The sequence below is a fragment of the Crinia signifera genome, chromosome 4 (genome assembly GCF_055691185.1).
Source record: "Crinia signifera chromosome 4, ASM5569118v1, whole genome shotgun sequence".
Lineage (NCBI taxonomy): Eukaryota > Metazoa > Chordata > Amphibia > Anura > Myobatrachidae > Crinia > Crinia signifera.
The window spans coordinates 68510437-68537433 of NC_139220.1; the positions used below are offsets into that span (position 1 = coordinate 68510437).

Consider the following 26997-nt stretch of genomic DNA (forward strand, 5'->3'; position numbering starts at 1 on the left):
CCTGTTTAACAGCAGTAATCAAATCCTCCACCCCTGCGGCTGAGGAATCTTCAGAATCATCACCCTGCTTCCAGGGAATGTCTGCATATGCTCCCTCCTCTTCATCCACCAATAAAGGCACCGAGTAAGACCTTTTAGGGGTCCCCACAGCATCAACATCAATCTTGTCTAGCAAGTCACTAAACCTGTTGATCCCCTTTGCAGTATCCTGCATCACCTGTAGTAAAGCAGGATCTGCCTAGGAAAGAGGCAAGGAGCCAGAGGACTGCTGAGATGATGGCATAGGTCTCTGAGAATCTACCAAGACATCACTCTGTCCAGCAATTGCACTAAAGCGTTAACAGACCTGCCCAGGGCACTAGCCCACGCGGGTTCAATTTGCTCTACCCTCTGGGGTTCACTCCCCATGGGTCTCACAGCAGCGCAAGCAATACACAAACCCCCCTTGGCCATCTGCTCAGGTACAAATTTTTGTGTACATACAGTAGGAGCAAGTTTCATCTTTGCTCCTTTGGCCATGGCTGGCCATGGCTAGCCATGGCTAGCCAGGGCTATTCTATTGTTCTCAGCTGCAATACGTATTGTATTGCAGTTGAGAACAATAGATTAGCCATGGCTAGCCCTGCCCAAAGGAGCAAAGATGAAACTTGCTCCTACTGTACATTACAAGCGCTAAATGCATTAAGGGCTCCCTCCCCCAAAACCACAGCTTGTTGCTCAGACATGCTGTAAAGTAACCACACAGTGCATTCAATGTACAACAGCGTTTATACAGAGTCAATGCACCCAGCCACTTATCTGTCTGTCGGTTTCAAATGCGGGGAAACGATGCCCAGGAAATCCAAACACTCTGTCAGGATCTGTCAGCCAGCTCAGCTCCGCTGCAAGCGTTCCGAATGGCACCAAAAGAGAGTGAGGGAAGAGAGACAAGTCCCTGCTGCTGCGGGGTCCGTGACTTTTGGCGCCAACCACCCCCAGACAGCCACTCCCTTAGTAGGATCTCTTAGTTCCAGTATCTCCCCCTCGGCTGGGGACCACTTGGAACATGCCTGTAACACACTGCTGTCCTCTCATAATAGGAGCTCAGTGTGTAAGCTCCGCAGAAAATGGCCGCCACCATCACGGAGCGCCTGTCCCCCATGATCCCCACCTAGCGTGAAGCCGGTTTCAGAGCGCTCCGGAGCCCAGGCAGCTTCTTAAAAGCTGTACGCGCTGCACAGGGAGGCAAGACAGCGTCTCCCCTGTGCACAGCGAGCTGACAGGACGCGCTTCTGTCAGCTCCTGCTGCGCTAGCAGTGTGAGGATTCACTAATGAGAATCCTCACACTGTGCCTACCTAGCTAGAGTGAAAAGTTAATAAAATAATAAAAAACCATAGCTACTCTAATTCTTTGGCTGCTCCCGCAGCCCTTTAGAATAGCACCCACTCCAGTGGGCACCTAACACGAACTGAAGAGTCCGGGATGCAGTAGGGGAGGAGCCTACCCTCTAAAGCTTTAGGATAGGTGCCTGGCTCCTTCGGACCCTCCTACATCCCAGTGTTGAGCTGTGTCACCAGGACCATTGAAAGAGAAAATGGAAAATCACTACCCCTCTCTCTCCTTCCATCCCTGCTCCCCCTGTCTCCTTCTTCTTATCCTCTGCCCAAACCCCTGCCTCTTAAAACCTACCCTCCTCCCGCCTACTACTGCACAAAGTCCAGGTTCCTCTAGGCAGAGATGTCTATACATTGTCTTACAGATATGTTTATAACCGGACCTTTTGCCAAAGAACAAAATGTGCTCAATTGTATTTAACAGGTTAAATGTTTTATTGGTTTTGTTTGTTCTTGAAACCCAACTTAAAAAAATCCAATAAAGAATTTCTTTTAAAAAAAAAAAAAAAGAGGACACTCTTGGCTTACAGAGTAGACGAAGTAGTAGTTTATGACATCAGGAAGGGTAGCGGCAAGCATCCGTAGTTAGGGTCCCCTCCAATTGTCCACCTAATGCAGCTCATTACTACTGAGTACCGCAAATAGAGATCCTGTATAGAGAGTCTAAAGACAGTGTTTTTGCATCCAAGGACTTAGGGAGGAGCTTATATCTATCCCCATTAAACTTATACTGCTATCACTTATAGCTGTAACTGTTACAGCAGAGTACAAAAAAAGCTATTCGTGCTACTCATTACACAAAGTGCTATTGAGACGCAAGTTCTACTTATTGCCCAAATAGGAAAAACTCTATGGACGAGCTAGGAACAATGTTTTTTTATTGTTATTATAATTATTTTTTTAATTGAAACATTTACAAACCTTATATTTAATAGCACTAGGCAAACATAAATAAACTGTTTTCTTATAAGAATTTTGGTGTTAGTCCATGCACAAGAACCATAGAGCATGCTGTCTAATGCACAATGGGGCAGATGTATTAACCCCTTCCCGACATTTGACGTACATTTACGTCATGGCCGGGATGTACTTCCCGACACATGGCATAAATGTACGTCATGACTTTAAACTGTCACTGCGTCTCGAGACGCAGTGACAGAGGGACGATGTCTGCTGTCCCTGACAGCAGACATGTCCCTGCATGCCCAGGGGGGGCTGCGATGCCGCCCCCCCGTCGGCGATCGCTGTGATTGGCTGTTCAGTGTGAACAGCCATTCACAGCGTTTTCCTGTGTTACCAGCGAATCAGACGCTCGGTAACACAGGTGTCAATCACCGCCGGGCGTCAGGGGGCATGAGGGGGTCATCGGTGACGATGACACCTCACCCCACCCTCACCCCACCTGCCCCCAAGGCTGTGATTGGTCCGTGGGACCCACGGACCAATCACAGCCAAGGCGCGACATTTAAACTAACGGTGACTGCGCTGCAGACGCCATTCCGGTCTGGAATAGCGTGCAGAACGGTCACCGTGCCTGTCTGCCGTGATACCGACCTGATCCTTGCCTAATACTTACCTGATCCTTGCAAATACCTTACCTGATCACCTGATCACTGCTTGTAGCGTGCTGGACGCTTCCTGGATCTGACTTCTTGGGACTTCCTGCTGCTGCTGCAGTGTGATAGAGAGATAGAGAGAGAGATAGAGAGAGATAGAGAGAGATAGAGAGATAGTGACAGAGAGAGCTATATTTTGTGTCTGCTACCCCCCCTTTTTGGGGGTGCAGGGGTTTAAATAACTGTCAGTGCTGCTGCTGCAGTGTCATACAGTGATAGATAGTGATAGATAGTGATAGATAGTGAGAGGTAGAGAGATAGAGAGATTTGTGTCTGCTACCCCCCCTTTTTGGGGGTGCAGGGGTTTAATTTTATATATATAACTGTCAGTGCTGCTGCTGCAGTGTCATAGAGTGATAGATAGTGATAGATAGTGAGAGATAGAGAGATAGAGAGAGATAGTGACAGAGAGTGATAGAGAGTGTATATTTTGTGTCTGCTACCCCCCCTTTTTGGGGGTGCAGGTTTTTTTTTATACATATAACTGTCAACTGTCAATAACTGCTGCTGCTGCAGTGTCCTAGAGTGATATATAGTGATAGATAGTGAGAGATAGTGAGAGATAGAGAGATAGAGAGAGATAGTGACAGAGAGTGATAGAGAGTGTATATTTTGTGTCTGCTACCCCCCCTTTTGTGCTGATCAGTATAACTGTGCTGATCAGCAACTTTTTGGGGGCGCAGGGTTTTTTTTTTTAATATATATACCTGTCAGTTGCTGCCAGTTGCACTGTCAGTTGCACCAAAGGTTGTGCACCTGCTGCCCCTCACTGGTAATCAGTGTCGCATCACTGATCACCTTTTTTGTTTTTGTGTGGTCTTTTTTTAATTTTTTTTTTACACACACTGTGATTTTGTGGGTGTCCTGTGGCCACTGTGCGCTGATCAGTGACGTACATCACTGATCAGCTTTTTCGGCACAGGGTTGATCTATTTTTTTTTTTTTTCAAATTCCTGTTGCCTTTGAGCGCTGTTCAGTGACGGACGTTACTGACCAACATCTGTGCTCAATTTTTGGCGCAGGACCTTTTTTTTTTGTTTTTTTAACCCCTTCAATTTTTTTTTTTTTAACCCCTTCAATTTTTATTTTTTTTAACCCCTTCAATTTTTTTTTTTTGTATAAAGTATTTTTTTTTTTCTGCACTACATACACACTACACACTACATACCCCCCGGGTTGAAATAAAGTTTGTACCCCCCCCTACACTATACACGTGTTGAAACATTTCACTACCAGTAACACAAAAATAAAAATGGCATCCCAAATGTCATCCCAAATGTCATCCCAGTCATCCAGAAGAATGTATTCAGTGGAGGAGGCATATGCCATGCTTGCCTCTGACTCTGACACAGCCAGTGATGCAAGCGGGGAATTTGAAGGATTCGTCTTAAGCTCCTCTTCCTCCTCCGGTGATGAGGGACCCCCTCAAAGACGCCCCCGTAGATCAGCTGAGACCCCCCCCAATAATTGATCTAGTATGGACCCCACCACCAGACAATTTTGAGCCCCAGGTTCCTGAGTTTTTGGCCATGCCAGGAATCCAATTTGATTCCACAGGTCTCAGAGAAATTGACTTTTTCAAATTATTTTTCTCTGATGATTTTATAAATTTAATGGTGGACCAAACTAATTTATATGCCCAGCAGTTTATTGCTCAAAACCCCACGTCATCATTTGCTAGGTGGACCCCTGTAGATGCAGTAGAGATGATGACGTTTTGGGGTCTGGTGTTTCATATGGGCATAGTAAAAAAGCCAGAAATTAGGCAATATTGGAGTACAGATGTTCTGTACAGCACCCCATTTTACCGTATGGCCATGACCCGGACTCGTTTTGAGACAATTCTTAAATTTATACATTACACCGATAATGCACAGTGCCCACCCAGAGATGATCCCACCTTTGACCGGCTATTCAAAGTCAGGCCGGTCATTGATCATTTCAGTGCCAAATTTGCAGAGATGTACATCCCTGAAAAATTTATTTGCATTGACGAGTCCCTTATACATTTTAAAGGAAGGGTTAAATTCCGCCAGTACCTTCCCAGTAAGAGGGCAAGGTATGGCATAAAAATGTATAAGCTGTGTGAAAGCACCTCAGGGTACACCCACAGGTTTAGGGTATATGAAGGGAAGGATTCAAGAATTGAACCGCCAGAATGCCCCCCCTCCCTCGTAGGTGTTAGTGGAAAAATTGTCTGGGATTTAGTGCACCCCTTCCTGGATAAAGGTTATCACCTCTATGTGGATAACTTTTACACTAGCATCCCCCTGTTTAAGGCCCTTGGTTCAAGAGGTACAGCAGCTTGCGGTACTGTGCGCAAGAACCAAAGAGGCCTCCCAAAAACGCACATTGCCCAAGTACTGAGAAGGGGTGAAAGCAGGGGAATATGCACCGAAAATATGTTGTTGGTCAAATATAAGGACAAGAGGGATGTCCTTATACTGACAACAATTCATGGAGACAGTACCACCTCCATCCCTGTACGAGGTACCACTACCCACACCTCAAAACCTAATTGTATCCTGGATTACAATAGGTACATGGGCGGAGTGGATCTTTCAGATCAGGTACTGAAGCCGTACAGTGCCCTGCGGAAAACAAAAATCTGGTACAAGAAGGTGGCCGTCTATATCATCCAGATGGCACTGTATAACGCTTACGTGCTATTCCGTTCTACCGGCCAGAGGGGGACATTTATGCACTTTTAAGAGGAAGTCATAAAGGGCCTAATATTTGGGAACCAGCAGGCAGAGGGCCCCAGTACTTCTAGTACTGGCCCCCGTATTGTACCAGGGCAGCATTTTCCTGATGAAATCCCCTCCACTGGAAAAAAGGGCAGGACACAAAAAAGGTGCAAAGTTTGCTATAAAAAGGGAATAAGAAAGCAAACTATTTTCCAGTGTGACACTTGCCCCGACAAACCCGGCCTATGTATAAAGGAGTGTTTTAAAATATACCACACATCTATGGATTATTAGGTTCATAATTTCACCGTGCTTCGGGGGTCTTGCTAATGCCACATAGCACCCACCATTCATTCCACCAGAATCTGAGCCGCAAAATCCAAAAATCACTCCTTCCCTTCTGAGTCCTGCCATGCACCCAAATGGTATTTTTTGGTCACATGTGAGGCATTGCCGTACTCGGGAGAAATTGGGGCACAGATTTTGGGGTGCTTTGTCTCCTTCATACCTTCTGAAAATGAAAAATTTTGAGCCAGAACTGCATTTTTGTGTAAAAAATGTAATTTTTCATTTTCACTGCCCACTTGTATCAAAATTGGTGAAACCCCTGGGGGTTTGAAATGTACACTATACCCCTAGATGAATTCCCTGAGGGGTGTAGTTTGCAAAATGGGGTCACTTGTGGGGGGGTTCCACTGTATTGGTGCTTTGGGGGTCTTGCTAATGCGACATAGCACCCACCATCATTCCACCAGAATTTGTGCTGCAAAATCCAAATATCACTCCTTCCCTTCTGAGTCCTGCCACTTTTTGGTCACACATGAGGCATTGCCGTACTCGGGAGAAATTGGGGCACAGATATTGGGGTGCTTTGTCTCCTTCATTCCTTCTGAAAATGAAAAATTTTGAGCCAGAACTGCATTTTTGTGTAAAAAAATGTAATTTTTCATTTTCACTGCCCACTTGTATCAAAATTGGTGAAACCCCTGGGGGTTTGAAATGTACACTATACCCCTAGATGAATTCCCTGAGGGGTGTACTTTGCAAAATGGGGTGACTTGTGGGGAGGTTCCACTGTATTGGTGCTTGGGGGGTCTTGCTAATGCGACATAGCACCCACCAAAATTCCACCAGAATCTGAGCTGCAAAATCCAAAAATCACTCCTTCCCTTCTGAGTCCTGCCATGCACCCAAATGGTATTTTTTGGTCACATGTGAGGCATTGCCGTACTCGGGAGAAATTGGGGCACAGATTTTGGGGTGCTTTGTCTCCTTCATACCTTCTGAAAATGAAAAATTTTGAGCCAGAACTGCATTTTTGTGTAAAAAAATGTAATTTTTCATTTGCACAGCCCAGTTGTATCAAAATTGGTGAAACCCCTGGGGGTTTGAAATGTACACTATACCCCTAGATGAATTCCCTAAGGGGTGTAGTTTGCAAAATGGGGTCACTTGTGGGGGGGTTCCACTGTATTGGTGCTTGGGGGGTCTTGCTAATGCGACATAGCACCACCCAAAATTCCACCAGAATCTGAGCTGCAAAATCCAAAAATCACTCCTTCCCTTCTGAGTCCTGCCATGCACCCAACTGGTATTTTTTGGTCACATGTGAGGCATTGCCGTACTCGGGAGAAATTGGGGCACAGATTTTGGGGTGCTTTTTCTCCTTCATACCTTCTGAAAATGAAAAATTTTGAGCCAGAACTGCATTTTTGTGTAAAAAAATGTAATTTTTCATTTGCACAGCCCAGTTGTATCAAAATTGGTGAAACCCCTGGGGGTTTGAAATGTACACTATACCCCTAGATGAATTCCCTAAGGGGTGTAGTTTGCAAAATGGGGTCACTTGTGGGGGGGTTCCACTGTATTGGTGCTTGGGGGGTCTTGCTAATGCGACATAGCACCACCCAAAATTCCACCAGAATCTGAGCTGCAAAATCCAAAAATCACTCCTTCCCTTCTGAGTCCTGCCATGCACCCAACTGGTATTTTTTGGTCACATGTGAGGCATTGCCGTACTCGGGAGAAATTGGGGCACAGATTTTGGGGTGCTTTGTCTCCTTCATACCTTCTGAAAATGAAAAATTTTGAGCCAGAACTGCATTTTTGTGTAAAAAAATGTATTTTTTAATTTTCACTGCCCACTTGTATCAAAATTGGTGAAACCCCTGGGGGTTTGAAATGTACACTATACCCCTAGATGAATTCCCTGAGGGGTGTACTTTGCAAAATGGGGTGACTTGTGGGGGGGTTCCACTGTATTGGTGCTTGGGGGGTCTTGCTAATGCGACATAGCACCCACCAAAATTCCACCAGAATCTGAGCTGCAAAATCCAAAAATCACTCCTTCCCTTCTGAGTCCTGCCATGCACCCAACTGGTATTTTTTGGTCACATGTGAGGCATTGCCGTACTCGGGAGAAATTGGGGCACAGATTTTGGGGTGCTTTTTCTCCTTCATACCTTCTGAAAATGAAAAATTTTGAGCCAGAACTGCATTTTTGTGTAAAAAAATGTAATTTTTCATTTGCACAGCCCAGTTGTATCAAAATTGGTGAAACCCCTGGGGGTTTGAAATGTACACTATACCCCTAGATGAATTCCCTAAGGGGTGTAGTTTGCAAAATGGGGTCACTTGTGGGGGGGTTCCACTGTATTGGTGCTTGGGGGGTCTTGCTAATGCGACATAGCACCACCCAAAATTCCACCAGAATCTGAGCTGCAAAATCCAAAAATCACTCCTTCCCTTCTGAGTCCTGCCATGCACCCAACTGGTATTTTTTGGTCACATGTGAGGCATTTCCGTACTCGGGAGAAATTGGGGCACAGATTTTGGGGTGCTTTGTCTCCTTCATACCTTCTGAAAATGAAAAATTTTGAGCCAGAACTGCATTTTTGTGTAAAAAAATGTATTTTTTAATTTTCACTGCCCACTTGTATCAAAATTGGTGAAACCCCTGGGGGTTTGAAATGTACACTATACCCCTAGATGAATTCCCTGAGGGGTGTACTTTGCAAAATGGGGTGACTTGTGGGGGGGTTCCACTGTATTGGTGCTTGGGGGGTCTTGCTAATGCGACATAGCACCCACCAAAATTCCACCAGAATCTGTGCTGCAAAATCCAAAAATCACTCCTTCCCTTCTGAGTCCTGCCATGCACCCAACTGGTATTTTTTGGTCACATGTGAGGCATTGCCGTACTCGGGAGAAATTGGGGCACAGATTTTGGGGTGCTTTTTCTCCTTCATACCTTCTGAAAATGAAAAATTTTGAGCCAGAACTGCATTTTTGTGTAAAAAAATGTATTTTTTCATTTTCACTGCCCACTTGTATCAAAATTGGTGAAACCCCTGGGGGTTTGAAATGTACACTATACCCCTAGATGAATTCCCTGAGGGGTGTACTTTGCAAAATGGGGTGACTTGTGGGGGGGTTCCACTGTATTGGTGCTTGGGGGGTCTTGCTAATGCGACATAGCACCCACCAAAATTCCACCAGAATCTGAGCTGCAAAATCCAAAAATCACTCCTTCCCTTCTGAGTCCTGCCATGCACCCAACTGGTATTTTTTGGTCACATGTGAGGCATTGACGTACTCGGGAGAAATTGGGGCACAGATTTTGGGGTGCTTTTTCTCCTTCATTCCTTGTGAAAATGAAAAATTTTGAGCCAGAACTGCATTTTTGTGTAAAAAATTTAATTATTCATTTTCACTGCCCAGTTGTATCAAAATTGGTGAAACCCCTGGGGGTTTGAAATGTACACTATACCCCTAGATGAATTCCCTGAGGGGTGTAGTTTGCAAAATGGGGTCACTTGTGGGGGGGTTCCTAACTTTTAGCATCTTATGGTGCCTAGAAACCTACATGGTGCCTAAAAAATAATCTCATAAAAAGGAGGCTCCAAAATCAAGTAGGTGCTCCTTCTATTATGAAGCCTGTGGTTTGGTCACCGTGCACACTAGGGCCACATATAGGATATTTATGAAAACCAAAGAATTGGGGGAATCAATTTTTAGTCACATTTCTCTAGTAAAATGTACTGTGTTCCTTAGAAAAATGTATTAAAATTGCAAATCTGCAAAAAAAATGAAATTTTGAAATTTCACCTACACTTTGTTTTAATTCCTGTGAAACACCTAAAGGGTTAACAAACTTCCAAAATGCTGTTTTGAATACTGTGAGGGGTGCAGTTTTTGAAATGGTATCATTTATGGGGGTGTCTCACATACAAGTCCCTCAAAGTCACATCAGAACTGAACTGGTCCCTAAAAAAATCAGTGTTTGAAATTTTCTTGAAAATTTGAGAATTTGCTATTCATATTGTAAGCCTCCTAGTGTCCAAAAAAATGAAAAGGAAGTTGAAATAATGATGGAAACATAAAGTAGACATATGGTCTATGTTAGTTATTAACTATTTTGAGTGGTATGATTATTTGTCTCACAAGCAGAAAATTTAACATTTTGCAAATTGCTAAATTTTCCATTTTTTCACGATATTTTGGTATTTTTCACAAAAAAACACAGACTGTATCGACCCAAATTTACCACTAATTTGAAGTACAATGTGTCACGAAAAAACTATCTCAAAATCACTGGGATAAGTAAAAGCAAAAAAAAGTTATCCCCACTTAAGTGAGACATGTCAGATTTGAAAAAAAGGGCTCTGTCAGGAACGCAAAAACTGGCTCTGTCAGGAAGGGGTTAAGCCTGGAGAAGAGATAAACTGGAGATAAAGTGGAGATAACTTGGAAGAGTTAACGCACCAGCCAATGAGCTGTGTTTGAAATATGACAGTTGGGATCTGATTGGCTGGTGCGTTATCTCCTTCCACTTTATCTCCAGTTTATCTCTTCACCAGGCTTAATACATCTGCCCCATTGTTTGTAAAGTGCCTTCCCCCACCAAGTTTGACTGAATCGGCCTCTTTCATTGCATTCTCTGTAAGGGGAGGCGGGGTTGGGGAGGGCTGAATACAATACCTTTAACACTAATAAGACGCTGTAGCGACTCATGTCTGAATTAGCGGGTCCATTCTAGTCAATTGGGAAAAATGTGTCTACTTTGCACCCTGATATCTCCGGTTCTCTGTATCCTAGAGACTTAATACTGGTATCCTATGAAAGACGAGACTCTTGGCTTACAGAAGAGAGTAGTGGTTTATATGACATCAGGAAGGGAAGTGGCAAGCATCTGTAGTTAGGGTCCCCTTCAATTGTCCACCTAATGCAGCTCATTACTACTGTAAAACTTTCAGAGTGGCACACTCATCCACTACTTTACAACACTTGACAAGAGCGGCCAGACATTCCACTCAGATGCATCCTAGTGCCTTTTAACCAAAACAATGAGACGCATTAGCGTTCGTGCCCATGCAGAAGCACAGAAAGGTTAATAGGGAGGCAGGAGTTTTTGTGTGTTAAATATACAATACCTGACCTACTGTAAATTTGTTGGAAAAAAATAAGTTCCCTTTAATAATCAAACTCAGGCATACTTTACTTTAATGTACAACATGCAGAGCGGCACGCTTATCCACTAGCCTACACACCTGATAAGAGCTGTCTATCTACAGTACTGTAGCTTACTGGACAGTTCAGTAGTAGCAAAGTAGTTCCTGCGCTACAGAGCTTTTTAATACTGTAGTCACTTCATGCACACACTGCAGCACAAATTTCACGCATGCGCAATGAGGATTTCAAAAAGTGACATCTGGCAGATGATCACTGGTATTGCACTCATCCGGAGACACCACTGCGAATCGCCAAGTTTTTAAAATGTATTGCGACACCGCGCGCCCTGGCGGACTAGGTAGGTTGAATGAGAGGCGCTCCATCTGTATGGATCTCTATTAGTCATTTATTAGGGATTTGCAAGTACCATTATAAATGATTCAGCTGGCAATATTTTACAAATGTTTCTTATTAATAGTAATATAACTGAAAGAATTATTTATTATCGTACTGTATGGGAATGGAACCATGGCAGGGAGTCTAACCACACCCCGACCAGACTTACATTTCTATGCAGGCCACTCTCCTTCCACTTGGCATCAGACCTATAACAAGTACTTACTGAGTACGCATCACCTGCACTTTATGTATTCTTCTAGTAGAGCAGCATCTCAATCTACAAATCAAAAACTAGTGATAGGGCTTCAGTATTTCTGGAATTACTACTATAATGTTTCCCTGTTCTAAATGTAAGCTCTGTGGGCGCTTGCCCAATATGTTGTTACCATAATGACCATGTCACCCCTAAAATCACTTTAAAAAGTTGTCTCAATATGCTCCCAATAGTAAAGATTGTGGTGGGGCTTTGCCAACAACTGAAGTACTAATAGGCCAATGGAAAATGTGTTAAATCTGCAGCTGGAATGTGGTGTCAAAGTAAGCTGCTGGGGCAAGGGGATCATGAAAATCAATACAATTTAGGAAAAAAAACACCATGTTTGCTCTATTGGGTGTAGCAAGAGCCAATCTGGTACTCACCATTAGTGGACAGCAGGAAATAGGCCGCGTTCTGCTGAGGAAGCCATCTTATCTTGTTTATTTTTTCTTCTATCTCTAAACTTTTCAAGTAATCGAATTCTGGCTCATGACTCTGGAAAGTGCTGTAAACATTATACTCTCCTCTCCGATGAGGCTGGTTCTTGCTCTGATGGGGAACATTTTTTCTGTTAGTTTTAACTACCATGTAACTAACAGCCATGCAACAATCTACAAAGCACATTATTCATTAAAGAGGATCAATGTAAAATTTGATTTAAATTTTCTATCTGATATTCAGTAATTGGGATGTAATGGGCTAACAATTATGACTACTTCCCATTTTACCATATGCTGCCATAAATATATAAATATATGTATGCATGCATGTGTATATGTATATACATGTATAAGAGTGTATATAGGTATATGTACATAAAATAACAATCCAGAAATTATTTCTATAAATCTTGCTACATTACACCACGTTTATGTCATTTTAAACAAGTACACTGCTTAGCCGTCATACATGTGACCTGTCTCACTGGAGGCAGACCTCTTATGGATAGAGCTATTTGCTCCTGCACTGCAAGTTTGCAGATCCTGACTATGTATTTTTTAGTTTAAAACCATTACAATTAGGCAGAGCTATGTATTGTGCTAAGTTCATATAGCTAGAATGAACACGTTTCATATGTAGGAGCAAATATCTCCATCAGTAAGGTATCTGCTTCTAGTGGAACATGTTGTGGCTTCTAATGCAGGGTGTGACACTTGCAAAAATTACGATAGTGTGACCTCCTGTTAGGAGGGGCAATCAGCCACAGAAGAAATATTGACAAATTAGTAGGGGGGAGCTGTGCCCCCTTGAGAGCAGGAGCCCGGCAGCAGATGACTCCAGAGAGATGCCTCAGGCTTGTATATACAGTACTATTAACTAATCTGGTTACTTTGAAACAGGGCTTAATACCATATTGCATCAGTCTCCTGCTACTAAAGAGCACATTATTGCTGTAAAACTGAACAATGGGACATAATTTAGGCTCTGTTCGCACACTTGCCCAACAATGTGACTCCCCCAGAAGAGTCCAGGGGGTTTTCTTCTTCTGTGCTCCTAGTTGGCTCTCTATGCTGTTACACAATGTTCTAATCTACACCTACTAAACTTTCTGCTGTCTCCCAGAGAGAGGCAGAACTTGTGGGACCAGGTGCAAAAATGTAATATAGCCGATGCAGGTTATACATCTGGAAATGGGTGTGTTTGCACTTCCATCCAACTCTGCATTGCCCCCAGCTGTGGGGACATGCCCTCACTGACCTTTGCCTATGGAAGACCAACCTGTTACATCAGGGAGATTCTGAGGAAATGTGTAGAACTATGAATCACTCATACACTAAAGGTCCTGAGCATGAGCCGTGTTTCACCCATACCAGCCACAAACAGGAGTACATTCACCTGTGGCTACTTTCCTCTACCATAGGTATAAAATCAATTAGAGGGTTGGGTTCACTAAGTAATCTATGTATATAGTGTATGTTACATGAGTATAATTTGTTTACTTAGCATGTTCCATACGAATGGTTTAGGATTGTAGTTAAGCGCTAACCTTGTACCTATGGTGTGTGTGTCGCATGTGTAAAGAAACTGACACACTGCTGATATATGTACCAAGCGGTGTTTATTGAATCATAAACAATATACAATTTACAAGATATGAGCGATGTTGTAGTGGGGGTACAATAAACAATAATGGTGTTGGGGGTGTGGAGGTAACTGGAGTGGGCCCCGTGGGGGATCAGGATGCCACCAGGCCCCTTTATACCATAGGCCTGTGAGGGCCTATGTCCCATGCAGGTGTGGATGTGGGGAGGGGGTAAGGGTTTAAAGTTCCGCTGCTGCTGTTGCGCCCAGCTATGCAAACCTGTTTATGGGGAAGTGGGAGGAGGACTATATACAGGGTGAACATAGCTGGAGCCCCACTTTGATCCAATGGCATCGCTACATAGATTATATAATCTTCATCTGGAGAGGCACACACCAATCGGTCACAGAATTCGCACAATACCTAAACAACAATGACAGAAATCTCACGTTCACAAAAAACTTCAGTAAATCATCAGTACAGTTCCTAGACCTAGACATCTACATCGAGAACGACACCATACAGACAAGAACATTCCGGAAAAACGTAGGCGTAAACAGCTACATTCTATACACAAGTGCACACCACAAACCCTGGCTAAAGAATGAAAGGGACAATTTCGGCGTATTAGACGCAACTGTTCAAAACTAGAGGAATATAAAACACAGGGAATAGAACTTATGTAACAACTCCATGACAAACTATACGATGAACACATAGTGCAAACTGCCTTTGAAGACATAACAAAACTGAACAGAGCATCAACACTTCTCACCAAACCAAAACCGGACAAAACACTCACAAATGACATCAACTTTATTACAACTTACAACAAATCTTCACTACAGTTTAAGAAGATACTACAAAAACACTGGCACGTGCTACAGCAAGACCACGACCTCCAACAGATACTCGCAGACAATCCCAGGGTTATCTACAGGAAGGCACCTGACATCAAAATGAAGCTAGTACACAACCACATCAAACCGACCACATTAATACAAACGACCTTAACCACGAACACCGGTTTCCACTACTGTGGGAAGTGCACAGGCTGCAAAAACATCACTAAAATCACCACTAAAAATACACACTTGTGGACATCCACCACCACGGGACTTACTTACAAAATCACACAACCAGTAGCATGCGAGCACACGGGAGTGATCTATCTCCTAAGATGCCCATGCGGTTTAGAATACGTCGGTAGAACCATACGCCCCCTCAAAAGACGTATCTATGAGCACATCAGAAACATACGCATAGGTTACGAGAACCATAGCGTATCATTACACTACAAAAACCACCACAACAGCAACCCAAACAACATGTTCTTTCTGGCAATAGAAACACCGAAGAAAAATTGGAGAGGAGGGAATCACACTGATGTTCTTAACAAAAGGGAGCTATTCTGGATCTATACACTTAAAACACTTGCTCCTAGAGTCTTAAATATTGACTTTAATAACGGACACCTAGGTTAGCAGACTCAGTCCACAGCTCCAAGTTACATTGTCATATGCGCCCTCACATGCACCACTTACTTTAGGATACATCACCTAACAAACATTTCCACCCAATTTATATTGTTCTTCACCCTTAGCACTACATTCACCCTTTACATTAATGAAATGTCCCCCTGCACTCAATGGGAGACACAGGCTTACACACCCCCTTGACTGACAGCACGCACATCCAATCACAGGTCGCGCATCCCGACCAATGATACTAGTGCGGACACGCCCCCCACACATATAAGACATCTCAGCACATAGTCCTGCATCCTTGACAATGGCCCTGAAGGGCTGAAACGCGTTGGAACACCCACTCCAGCTCACCACCACAGACTTTCCGGCTACCAGTCTCCTCACTGAGAGACGAGCACACAGACCCCCCGGTGACGTCACCCCGCAACCCGGAAGCGACTTCCGGGAACAAGGCACTGCGGGAACCGGCGTCCACAGACACGGAGCGGCGCATCAACATCACCCATCCAGGCTCCCAACCCACGTCCTACACCACACACGGACCGGACGCCTTGGATCACAGCACCGCTTCGCCAGCTGCCGAACGACGCAACAGGTTAAGAGGTGAGTCAGCGGGACGCCGCTACTCATCCTTTTCCAAGCACAGCATCGATTGACTTTTCCCACCAACAGCTGCAGCGGAACTTTAAACCCTTACCCTCCCCTGGAGCACGGCTTTCAACACCCCCCCCCCCCCGGAACACAGCCATTTCCAACGGGTGTTGGGTGCCAGGAGTCCGCTCACACCCCCATACCCCCCAGCCCACATTGAGGTACGCTGTCCCCCACATCCACACCTGCATGGGACATAGGCCCTCACAGGCCTATGGTATAAAGGGGCCTGTTGGCATCCTGATCCCCCACGGGGCCCACTCCAGTTACCTCCACACCCCAACACCATTATTGTTTATTGTACCCCCACTACAGCATCGCTCATATCTTGTAAATTGTATATTGTTTATGATTCAATAAACACCGCTTGGTACATATATCAGCAGTGTGTCACTTTCTTTACACATGCGACACACACACCATAGGTACAAGGTTAGCGCTTAACTACAATCCTAAACCAATCTACTTTGAGTCTGACCAACTCAGTTAAGCATATTATACATTATACGATCAGAGCTAAGTAGTATAATACATGTCTAACACAGATTAGGCAATCTGTGCTAATGGAGAAAATAAAATGAAAACTGGCCTCATCTATTCTGAAACTGTTACCATGTGGTTTGCATATATACTGTAACAGAGTCTGCACAGCAATGTAGTGCTATTAACACAAAACAAAGTGGTTTAGCTGGTGACCTGTGGCCCTGCAATGCTATTCTATGGAATGCAGCTTCTCGTAAAAACCCTTTAAGCGCCACAAAATAGAAAAATTTTCAATATGTTATGGCCCTAATAGGTTGGAAAACCTGTCACTTGGAGTAATTCACTATCCGCTGCCCATAGTGTTAATGCTCAGCAACAATTTGCAATGCTGCAGGAGAAGAGATGCTGTTCATTCTGAAGTGTCAAAGTGCTTTGACAGTGGTGTGACCAGATCTGAGGCGCTTCAGTATCCCATTTGGAAGGTTTAGCATTTTTGCGAGTGAGGGCAGTTATTGGGGCAACGATGGTGGAAAAGTCTTTAATGAATTTCCTGTAGTAGTTTGCGAAACCAAGGAGTCTTTGGATACCTCGGAGAGTATGAGGACGAGGCCAGGACTGAATGGCTTCCACTTTTGCTGGATCCATCTCCAGACCGGACCCCGATACGATGTAACCTAGAAAAGGTATGGATGACACTTCAAAAGTACATTTCTCCAATTTACAAAAGAGAAAATTTTCCCTAAGTCGGAAAAGCACCTCCTTGACAATCTCTCAATGTTTTTGTAAAGTGTTAGCAAATATTAGTATATCGTAAAGATAGACCACCACATGTTTGTAAAGCAAATCACGAAACATCTCGTTCATATAAGACTGGAAAACTGCTGGAACATTACTTAGCCCAAAAGGCATGACAAGGTATTTATAATGTCCATCTCGTGTGTTAAAAGCGGTTTTCCACTCATCACCTTCACGGATGCAAAGGTCCAGTTTAGTGAAGATAGTGGCTCCTTTAATTCTGTTGTAAAGTTCTGTGATGAGTGGTAGTGGATATCGTTTTTTGATGGTGATTTCGTTTAACCCCCTATAGTCAATACAGGGACGTAGGCCTCCATCTTTTTTCTTTAAGAAAAAGAATCCCGCCCCTGCCGGAGATGACGAAGGGCGTATGAAACCTTTGGCCAAGTTTTCCTTAATGTATTCTGACATTGCCTGTGTTTCGGGTACGGACAAAGGGTAAGTACGACTTCGTGGAGGCTTTTTCCCTGGTACTAATTCGATAGAACAGTCCCATGAACGATGAGGAGGCAATTTATCAGTAGCTTGTTTAGAAAAGACATCAGAGAACTCTTGGTATTGAAGAGGTAACCCCTCTGGTATTTGAAGAGAGACTTGACAGGTAGATGCCAAAGACTTAAAACATGACGTCGTACAATTAGTACTCCAATTTTGGATTTGAGAAGTTATCCAATTGATACTGGGATTATGGGTACGTAACCAGGGGAGTCCCAGAACAATTGGGTAGGATGATTTGGGAATGACAAAGAACTGTATTCTTTCTGTATGTAAACCAATTTGCAGAGTTAAAGGTTGGGGTTTTTGGGTAACAGTCTCTCCCAGAATACGACTCCCATCCACTGCCGTGAGATATACAGGGCGGAGAAGCGGTGTAGTAGGTAACTGCCAACGCTTGACAACATCAGTGGTGATGAAGCTTTCGGCTGCTCCTGAATCAAGGAGGGCTGACAACTGTCTGAACTGATGTTTAACCTGCAAGGAAACTTGAATAATACAGTCTTTGGTATTTAGAGAGGAAATAACAAACCCTAACCTGCCCTCTCTTTTACAGGTTAGGTTCTGGTGTTTCCCGGCTTCTTAGGGCAGGAATCGACGGAATACTGAGGATCAGCACAATACAGACAGAGGCATTCAATTTGGCGACGTTTGCGCTCAGCTGGAGTTAGTTTGGAACGGTTAACCTGCATAGGTTCTTCCGATGATAAAGAGGATGGCTTGTTAGCAAGAAAAATGGGTTTAGGATCAGATCGGTTTCTCTCTTGATTCCTTTCTCTGAGCCTCAGATCGATTTTTGTGCATAAAGAGATTAAATCTTGTAGTTTAGGAGGTAGGTCTCTAGCAGCAAGCTCATCTTTGATTTTATCTGAGAGTCCATTCATGAATGCTGCTAGAAAGGCCTCTTCATTCCACGCCAATTCGGTTGCTAGGATTTTGAATTGAATTAGGTATTGACCCACTGTCCTGGATCCTTGACGCAGCCTTAGAATTTCTGTAGCGGCGGAACTAACACGCCCTGGTTCATCAAAGATGATTTTGAAAGTAGTGATAAACCGGGAATAATCTGCTAGTAGAGGATCCGATTTTTCCCATAAGGGAGATGCCCAGTTGAGGGCTGAGCCAGTAAGAAGAGATATCACAAAGGCCACTTTGGACCTCTCTGTGGGAAAATATGAGGATTGTAGTTCAAAGTGAATTTCACATTGATTGATGAAACCTCTACAATTTTTAGGGTTCCCATCAAATTTAGCTGGAGTAGGCAGTTGAAGATGAGCGGTAATTCCTGTCGTAGGAGGAATAGGTCTAGATGGTAGTGCAGATGTAACTGCAGGCCCTTGACCTTTTTGCAACGTAGTTTGAATAGTGTCCAGTCTTTGAGTCAGACCCTGAAGGGCATGGTAGAACTGTTCCTGAGCAGCCTCCTGGAGATCCAGACGAGCTGCAAGTTGATGTGCAGGAACACTGCCTTTCTCCGGACCTGATGCTGAATCCATGGAGTCAGCACAAACTGTCACGTTCTTAGTAGCACCAGCTCCAGAGTAACGTAAGCTGGGTGCTTTAACGTATGGGGGTTGCATCCACGACAGAATGGAGTGAAACAATGAAGATAAAATTTAATTGATTTAATAAAGATATTGCAAGATAGTGATATTGATGGTACAAAACGGTATATGGCAAATATGCAAATATAAAGTCAATTGTCTAATAAGTTTTTGCAAAGGATGATGGTGCTTGGTACTTGAAGGATATTGCAATATAGTTTTGAGGAGTGAAAGCAAATACAAGAATTGGATTGGATACTTGAAGATTGGATTGACGAGGGGATTGACACTTGGATGATTGAATGAAGATTAGAAGATTGGATAAAGATTGGATGATTGGTATGAAGATTGGATGATTGGAATGAGGATTGGATGATTGGATGAAGATTGGATTGAGGATTGGATGAAGATTGGATGAAGATTGGATTGAGGATTGGATTGTGGATTGGATGATGCTTGAATGAGCGAATGATGATTGAAGATTTGCTGAATATGGTCGTAGCTGCAGCCAGAGGTAACCGTGGAAGTAACCGTCGGGAATAGAAGCAAGGTGAGACCCCTTAGAGCAGGCATTCCCAACCACGGTCATCAAGGCACACCAACAGTGCAGGTTTTGTAGATATCCAGACTTGAGCACAGGTGACTTAATTAGTATCTGAGGGATTATTATTATTATAATTTTATTTATAAGGCGCCACAAGTGTTTCGCAGCGCCGTACAAAGGAACAATACAGGGAGACAAAACTTGGCATAACATTGAATAAATAACAAAAATACAATACAAATACAGAGCACCACAGATCAGTACACATTACAGCTTAAATGTAAGTAGTGAGGACTCAATCAACATACAACTAGAGGTTTGAGGCCAATGATGGAGATGAGTATGCAGAAGAAGATGGTCACTGAGTGTTGGAGTATAGGAGAGCTGTGAGTGAAATGTGAAGAGAAGTGGGCTTAGACGACAAGAGGGAAGAGGGCCCTGCTCGGATGAGCTTACAATCTAGGATTCTGATTAAACCATCTGTGCTGAAGCCTGGATATCACTAAAACCTGCACTGTTGGTGTGCCTTGAGGACCGTGGTTGGGAATGCCTGCCTTAGAGGGACTGACCTTGCTGGATCCACTTTGGCGGTAGGCAGAATCCGTAGGTACTTGGAGCAGTGAACGGCCAGCAGGAGATCTTCAGGAGAACGCTCAGGGTTGTAGCGGAAAACTACAGAGCCAGGTAGGAGCAATGATGCTGCGGGATTGACATCATTGTACTGACTGCCGGACTAGACTGGGCATAAAGTACTTATCAGGTGGACTGAGCCGGGATAGGTCAGGCAATCTGACAGGGAGGCGGAGCCATGCAGGAGAGGCTGAGGAAACCGACAAGATGGCGCCCGCAAGAGAGGGAGACAGATTCCAGCCAGCCCTGATTGTACTCAGCTGCGCAAGCACCGGCATTCAGTCAGAAGCTAACCAGGCACAAACACACATGGCGGCACGCCACTCATACCCTGCATGGGACCAGAGCACCAGTGTCACCACGCGGTGACAGCACGGCCACATGTACCCCACTGGAGCCAGGGACACAAGCAGAGGTGAGTGCCATGGTTCTAGTGCAACTAGAGAGCCTAGGGCTGAGTACAGCACAGGGGTTTTGGGTAAACGCCATGGTGGATGTGACACTAATTCAATAGTCTTAATGTTTTGAATATCGATTTTTCTATAAATTATTTTGTGACTTTTAAAAATGTGAACCAAATTATATGTAGCTTCACATAACTAACCTATTCATAAACATTCTCGCAAACAATGGTTTAAAAATGTAATACAGACACTAGTAAATAATCTCTAATATTAGAAAATAAAAGCGGTAGGCCAAGCTGCAGGACCAACTTGTGCCATATGTGGTTTGTTTATTGATAACCTGGGCAATGAGTGAGATATTAAAATTAGGAAGCAGCGTGATCCCTGTGATGAGAGAATAAAATAAAATTAATTTTGTGGTTGGATGAATTTACCTCCTGCTCACGTTGAAATATAACAACACGGCCCCCCTTGTCTCCTGTCACAAGCAATTCTCCTGTGTTGTTGAATTCAACTGTCGAGATAATGTCAGCTAGAGTAAGGGAGAGAGAGAAAAAGGCAAATTTTAGGTGACTGAATGCTTCTGCTTCCCCACATGTTAAATCTTTCTGTCAAAGGAACCTTAAAAGGTCATTATAAATATTTGCAGAAAAACATTGAAATGATTCAATTACAGTATAATACAGTAATGCATTGCTTGTGCTATTATACAATCATAATCACAATTTGTTGTCCCATTTTATACATTTTAGTGCAATTATTTTAATTTGTATTTAAACAAATAGCTTATTTTAAAAAATAAATAAAACCTGTACACTTTACATTTAGCTTATAGGTATGTTGTTGCAAAGGTAAAGCCAGCATTGTCATAATGAAGCTCTAGGGAGCTGGCAAAATCTGCATTCTAAAAAGGAGCATCTTACAGGAAAACACAAAATCAGAATTTGTGTCAAATGTTCACTGGAAGTCTAGATCAGTGGTTCTCACCCTTAAGGTGTGTACACATGGGGCGATATAATTGCTGGCGATATATTGCTCAGTGTCTCCTTTTCATCAGCGATGAAAAGGAGACACTGCTACAGTCACATGGCTGGGGGGGGGGAGGAGACCCGAAGGGAGGAGGGAGGGAGCAGCAGCAGAAGCAGATCCCACTAGACCAGTGGTTCTCAACCCTGGTCCTCAAGTACCCCCAACAGTGCACGTCTTCCAGATCACCCAGCAGGTAAATCTTTTAAAAGATCCACATTCTTATTTGTCACCTCTACCTGGAAAACCCTCTCAAAAGCACCCGGCCTATAAGAATGTCTGCTGACAGCAAAGAACTGCTGATTACCAGAAGGGAAAAAGGGAAGGGAAAAACTGCATCAAAAGTAAGATACTGAAGATGATGAGCCCAGCAGAATAAGAGAATGGACCTCAAGAAGACTTGGATCACCACCACTTGAACCAATAAAGCATGAATTGCTATCATATACAGTGTAATTTCATGTGCACATTGCATTGTTCCATGTACTGGATGAGAGACAGGCATAGGTGGAAATATTCAATAGTAGCTTTTACATAGTTTGTAACAGGCTATATTACTACTGTACCTAATGGTAAAATTGAAATAGGGTTTTATCACAACAGAAAGCTTATAAACTACATCAACTGCTTTAAATGAAGTCTATCTACAACAAGAAAATAATGTAAAAGGAGAATGAAGAGTTTAAAGACGAACCAACACTGATGTTTATTTCTAATCAAACTTGCAACAGATAAAATCAGGTCTGATAAGAATCAATATACGCAGAACGGGATGCGGTAATTTGGTCTACAGCTTGATGGTCGACAGTCATTAGGTGGACACCATTAGGTCAACATGGGAAAAGGTCGACATGGTTCTAGGTCGAAAGGACATTAGTTAAACAGGTCGTTAGGTCAACAGTGAAAAGGTCAACATGGGTTTTTTCACTGTTTTTTGAGCCAACATGTGTCGACAGGTGGTATATCATGCCATACCATCCACTAGGGCATGTTGGGAGAATAAAATAGTGTGCCCGACGCATATCGAGCGATGCGGTGAATTTTAAACTGTGTCCATGTCGACTATGTTGACATTCAGGTCAAAAAACAGTGAGAAACCCCATGTCGACCTAGACATTGTCGAACTAATGACCTGTCGAACTAATTACCTTTCGACCAAGAACCATGTTGACCATCATGCTGTAGGCCAAATGATCCCAACCCCGCAGAACATCACAGTAGTTGTATTCCAGGAACAGAAAGCAACTCAACCTGGCAAACAATTTCTTAAATAATATACCACTTAAGAATGCCATAAATATAAAGGAGCCCATACACGGTCCGTTGTGTATGGCTCCTTTCTGTACTATGCGATGCGCGCTCCCGCACATCACATAGGCCCTTATTCTAGTTCGTGCGGTACGGCCCGCGTGCGGCCGTACCGCCGATGTTTTTACACTGCACATGCGCAGAGGTCAATCTGCGCATGTGCAGCCCCCTTCGCCGCAGACGTATTTCGTCCGCCGCAAAGGGGGCGTATAGGGGCGTGAGAGGCATCATGCCCTCATTTCCCTATGTGTACGCCCCGCGTTTCATGGGCGTTCCCATGCAAACGCGGGGCGTATGCATGGTAATGAGGCCATGACGCAACTCATGGGGGCGGAAAGCTGACGTCGCCGGATGTCAGCTTTCAGCCCCCATACAAGCTACCACACGGACGATTGTCCGTGTGGTCTCAGCTTGCGGGAGCTGCCGCGGCGTGCGGACCTGCCTTCGATGGTCGACGACCATCGAATGCAGGGGGCAGCTCCCACCATGGTGGAGGCGTACGCCTCCACCATTTTTATGCGGATCGCCAGCCGTCCGTGTACGGACGGCCGTGGCGATCCGTAGGGTGGGCGGGGATTGGTTTGTGCGGCCGGAGCCCCGTGTGCGGCTCTGGCCGCACCAACCAGAATAAGGGCCATAGTACTGTACAAAAAGTATGTGCTGCACATACTTTTTGTACTAGGTACACATGGGATCGGATCGCAGTGCATGCACTAGGGATGCAATCCGATCCGATGTGTGCTAATTAAGTCCCAAATGGATCCGTTAAACGGACCATGTATGGGCTGCTTAAGGAATATGTATATGAGATACAGGAGTAGTAAAAGCGCCGCTATAACACTTCCTGCTTTGCCTCAGTAGCGAGGAGAAGCAGGAGGGGAGACCGACAAGATCTACTAAGATCTTGCCCACCGAAGCGGGGGAGCGCTAACTCCCCCCTCCGGCGATGCCTCCTCCAGCTGACAGCGCATCAGTTAACACTGACGCGCTGTCTGCTTCTCCCTGGCCGGCTGGACTGCGCATGCGCGGGATCTCGCTACTCTCGCGAGATCCCCAGCGCAGCTCAGAGCCAGCAGCAGGGACAGCGCTGTCCCTGCTGTGGGCATAGGGCATCGCCGCCTGCAGCTGTCGAAGCAATGCTTAAATTAAGCGATCATAAATGAGGCAGGAGGCAGGCGCGCAGCACGAAATAGCATAGCTGCGCTATGCCTCCTGCCTTACACCGCCGCCGGTAAAGTACCCGGCCAGCGGGTTTCATAGATATAGTGAAGCGCTATTCCCTGCTTTAGTGCACGGGGATAGTGCATATGCCCCACACCGCCAGATCATAAATCTGCCCCACAGTATCTTACAGTATATACTTCCTCTCCACACACACAAACTAGACAGAATAGCGGCACAGATGTGCACTGGAAGTGATCTATTCAGGGCTGTAGCAATCGCTTTATAAAGCAATTCTCATCATGTAATCACATTTATGGATATCAATACCAGGTTATGGATATCTATACCAGGTTGAACTAGATGGACGCAAGTCTTTTTTCAGCCTTACCTTCTATGTAACTATGGCCCTTACTCTGATCGGTGCGGTAATATCCGCGTGCGTTCGTGCTGCCGATGTTTTGTCTCTGCGCATGTGCGAGCGGGGCGTACGGCCAAATCCTGCATGAAATGTGAACACTCCGAACAGGGGGTGGAGAGGGGCGTGAAGGGCTATTTGGGCTCATTACCATATGCATACGCCCCGCGTTTGATGGGCGTTCCCATGCAAACGCTGGGCGTATGCATGGTAATGCGGCCGTGACGCACGTGTAGGGGGCGGACATATGACATCACCGGATGTCAGCTGCCCGCCCAGATCCCTGCTTTTGCATGGAAAAATGTCCGTGTGGTCTGAGGTTGCGGGAGCTGGTGGACCATCGAATAATGGGGGAGGTTCCCTGAGATGGAGGAGGCGTATTCCGTGAAAAATACACGTGCGGTCCGTTCTTACCGTGTACGGACGGAGTTGGCGATCCGTATGGAAGGCGGGGTTTCGCACGCACGGTCCTGGCCGCATAATCGGATCCGGCCGCACCGATCAGAATAAGGGCCTATGTAACTATGTCAGATTTGAGCCTTTTCACCCAGAGTAGGTGCATATAGGGAGTAGTGTAATCATTGTAAAAATAACAAAATTAATGAGGTCAGGGATAGAAAGCAAGATAATTCTGAGTATTGTCAGGTGTTTCTTTCTCACATGCAACAATGCCATTTCTCATTTACACAGCGTTCTCTGCAAAAAGAGACAGCTGACCCCACTAACAATTCTGTGATGGTATTTCTGTATATAAAAGGCATTAGGGGAGATTCTCTAAGGGAAAAATGCGGTAAAAACCCCGTTATCGGGATTTTTTGCCGCATTTTGGGATGCTAAAAGCATCCCCCGCCGGGTTACCGCGGCGGGGGGCATCGCCAAAAAAATCTGGCGATGCCCCATAGAAGCCAATGGGCTTCTACCGCAACCCTCAGCCGCCCCCCCGCATCGCCCCCTCACCTGTGTCCGGGCAGCACAGAGCTGTGCTGCCCGGACCTGTGACCTCCTCCCTGCACTGATCCTCTTCCGGGTGCAGGGAGGAGGAGAGCGCCGGGTGTGTGAGCTGCCGGGACCTGCTGGGACCCGGCGACTCTCACCGCAAAGGACAGCTCTTAACGCAAGAGCTGTCCTTTGCCTTAATTATCGCATATGTTACAACATACAAGATATTGGCAGTTTAACTTAATAAAATAATATGCAGAATCCACTGAATATGATAATGTAGTGTGCTCACATGTGTCTAAAACTGCATGAAGGTGGATGTTTACTGCAATTTGTGCGATGTTTCTGGGCGGTGACTATAAAGATGCACGGAGAAGCCATTTCTTCCGTTTTTTTATATAGTTTTTTTTATTGAGAAAAGACACATTATGCAACAACAGGTGACTTTGGCCAATGTACAGTGGGCATCAACAAAATATAATGGAAATTCATACAATATTCACAAAATAATATAGTTCAGAAATGAGAAGGCAATGTGGAGAGCAATAAAAGTGAAGAAAAATAGAGAACAGTGGTCATCACCAGTAGGTAAAAACATTATTACAGGAACAATATACACTTAGGGCGGAATTCAATGCCGCCTGTGAGCGGGTTTGCTTGGCGAGGATGGCTTGTTTTCGACAAGGCTCGCTGGCACCATTGATACCAGTCCGTCAGTCTGCTCTCACCTGGCTCACCTGTTTAATCTTTCCCTATCCTCTGGGATCTTCCCTTCCTCCTTCAAACACGCTCTTGTCTCCCCAATTCTCAAAAAAACAAATCTGGACCCCAACTCCCCATCCAACTACAGGCCCATCTCCCTCCTCCCTTTTGCCTCCAAACTCCTAGAACGTCTGACCTATAATCGTCTCCTAAACCACCTTACTGCTAACTCCATTCTCGACCCCCTCCAATCCGGGTTCCGCCCTTTACATTCCACTGAAACTGCCCTGACCAAAGTCACTAACGATCTAATATCGGCTAAATCCAAAGGCCTCTTCTCTATCCTCATCCAGCTTGATCTGTCAGCTGCCTTTGACACTGTTGACCACCCTCTCCTGCTCAACACACTCCGCTCCTTTGGCATCACTGGCACGGTATTCTCCTGGTTCACCTCATACCTCTCCGATCGCTCCTTCTCCGTCTCCACTCCGAGCTCCTCCTCTCCTACTACCCCGCAGCCAGTCGGTGTTCCCCAAGGGTCTGTCCTTGGCCCTCTCCTCTTCTCTCTCTACACCACCTCTCTGGGCACTCTCATCAGCTCCT

The 26997-nt window shown here is 44.8% G+C and overlaps 1 protein-coding gene across 1 annotated transcript in view; it reads right to left on the reverse strand.

The window, feature by feature from the left end:
- LOC146074087 (serine/threonine-protein phosphatase 2A 55 kDa regulatory subunit B beta isoform) overlaps positions 1–26997 on the reverse strand; it is a 394778-nt gene that overhangs the window by 200806 nt on the left and 166975 nt on the right. Inside the window, exons 2-3 of the mRNA XM_083181821.1 lie at positions 21275–21372; positions 12168–12333 (exon numbers count right to left, since the gene is read on the reverse strand). Of these exons, the coding sequence (XP_083037947.1) occupies positions 12168–12333; positions 21275–21372 (264 nt within the window). The remainder of the gene's footprint in view (positions 1–12167; positions 12334–21274; positions 21373–26997) is intronic.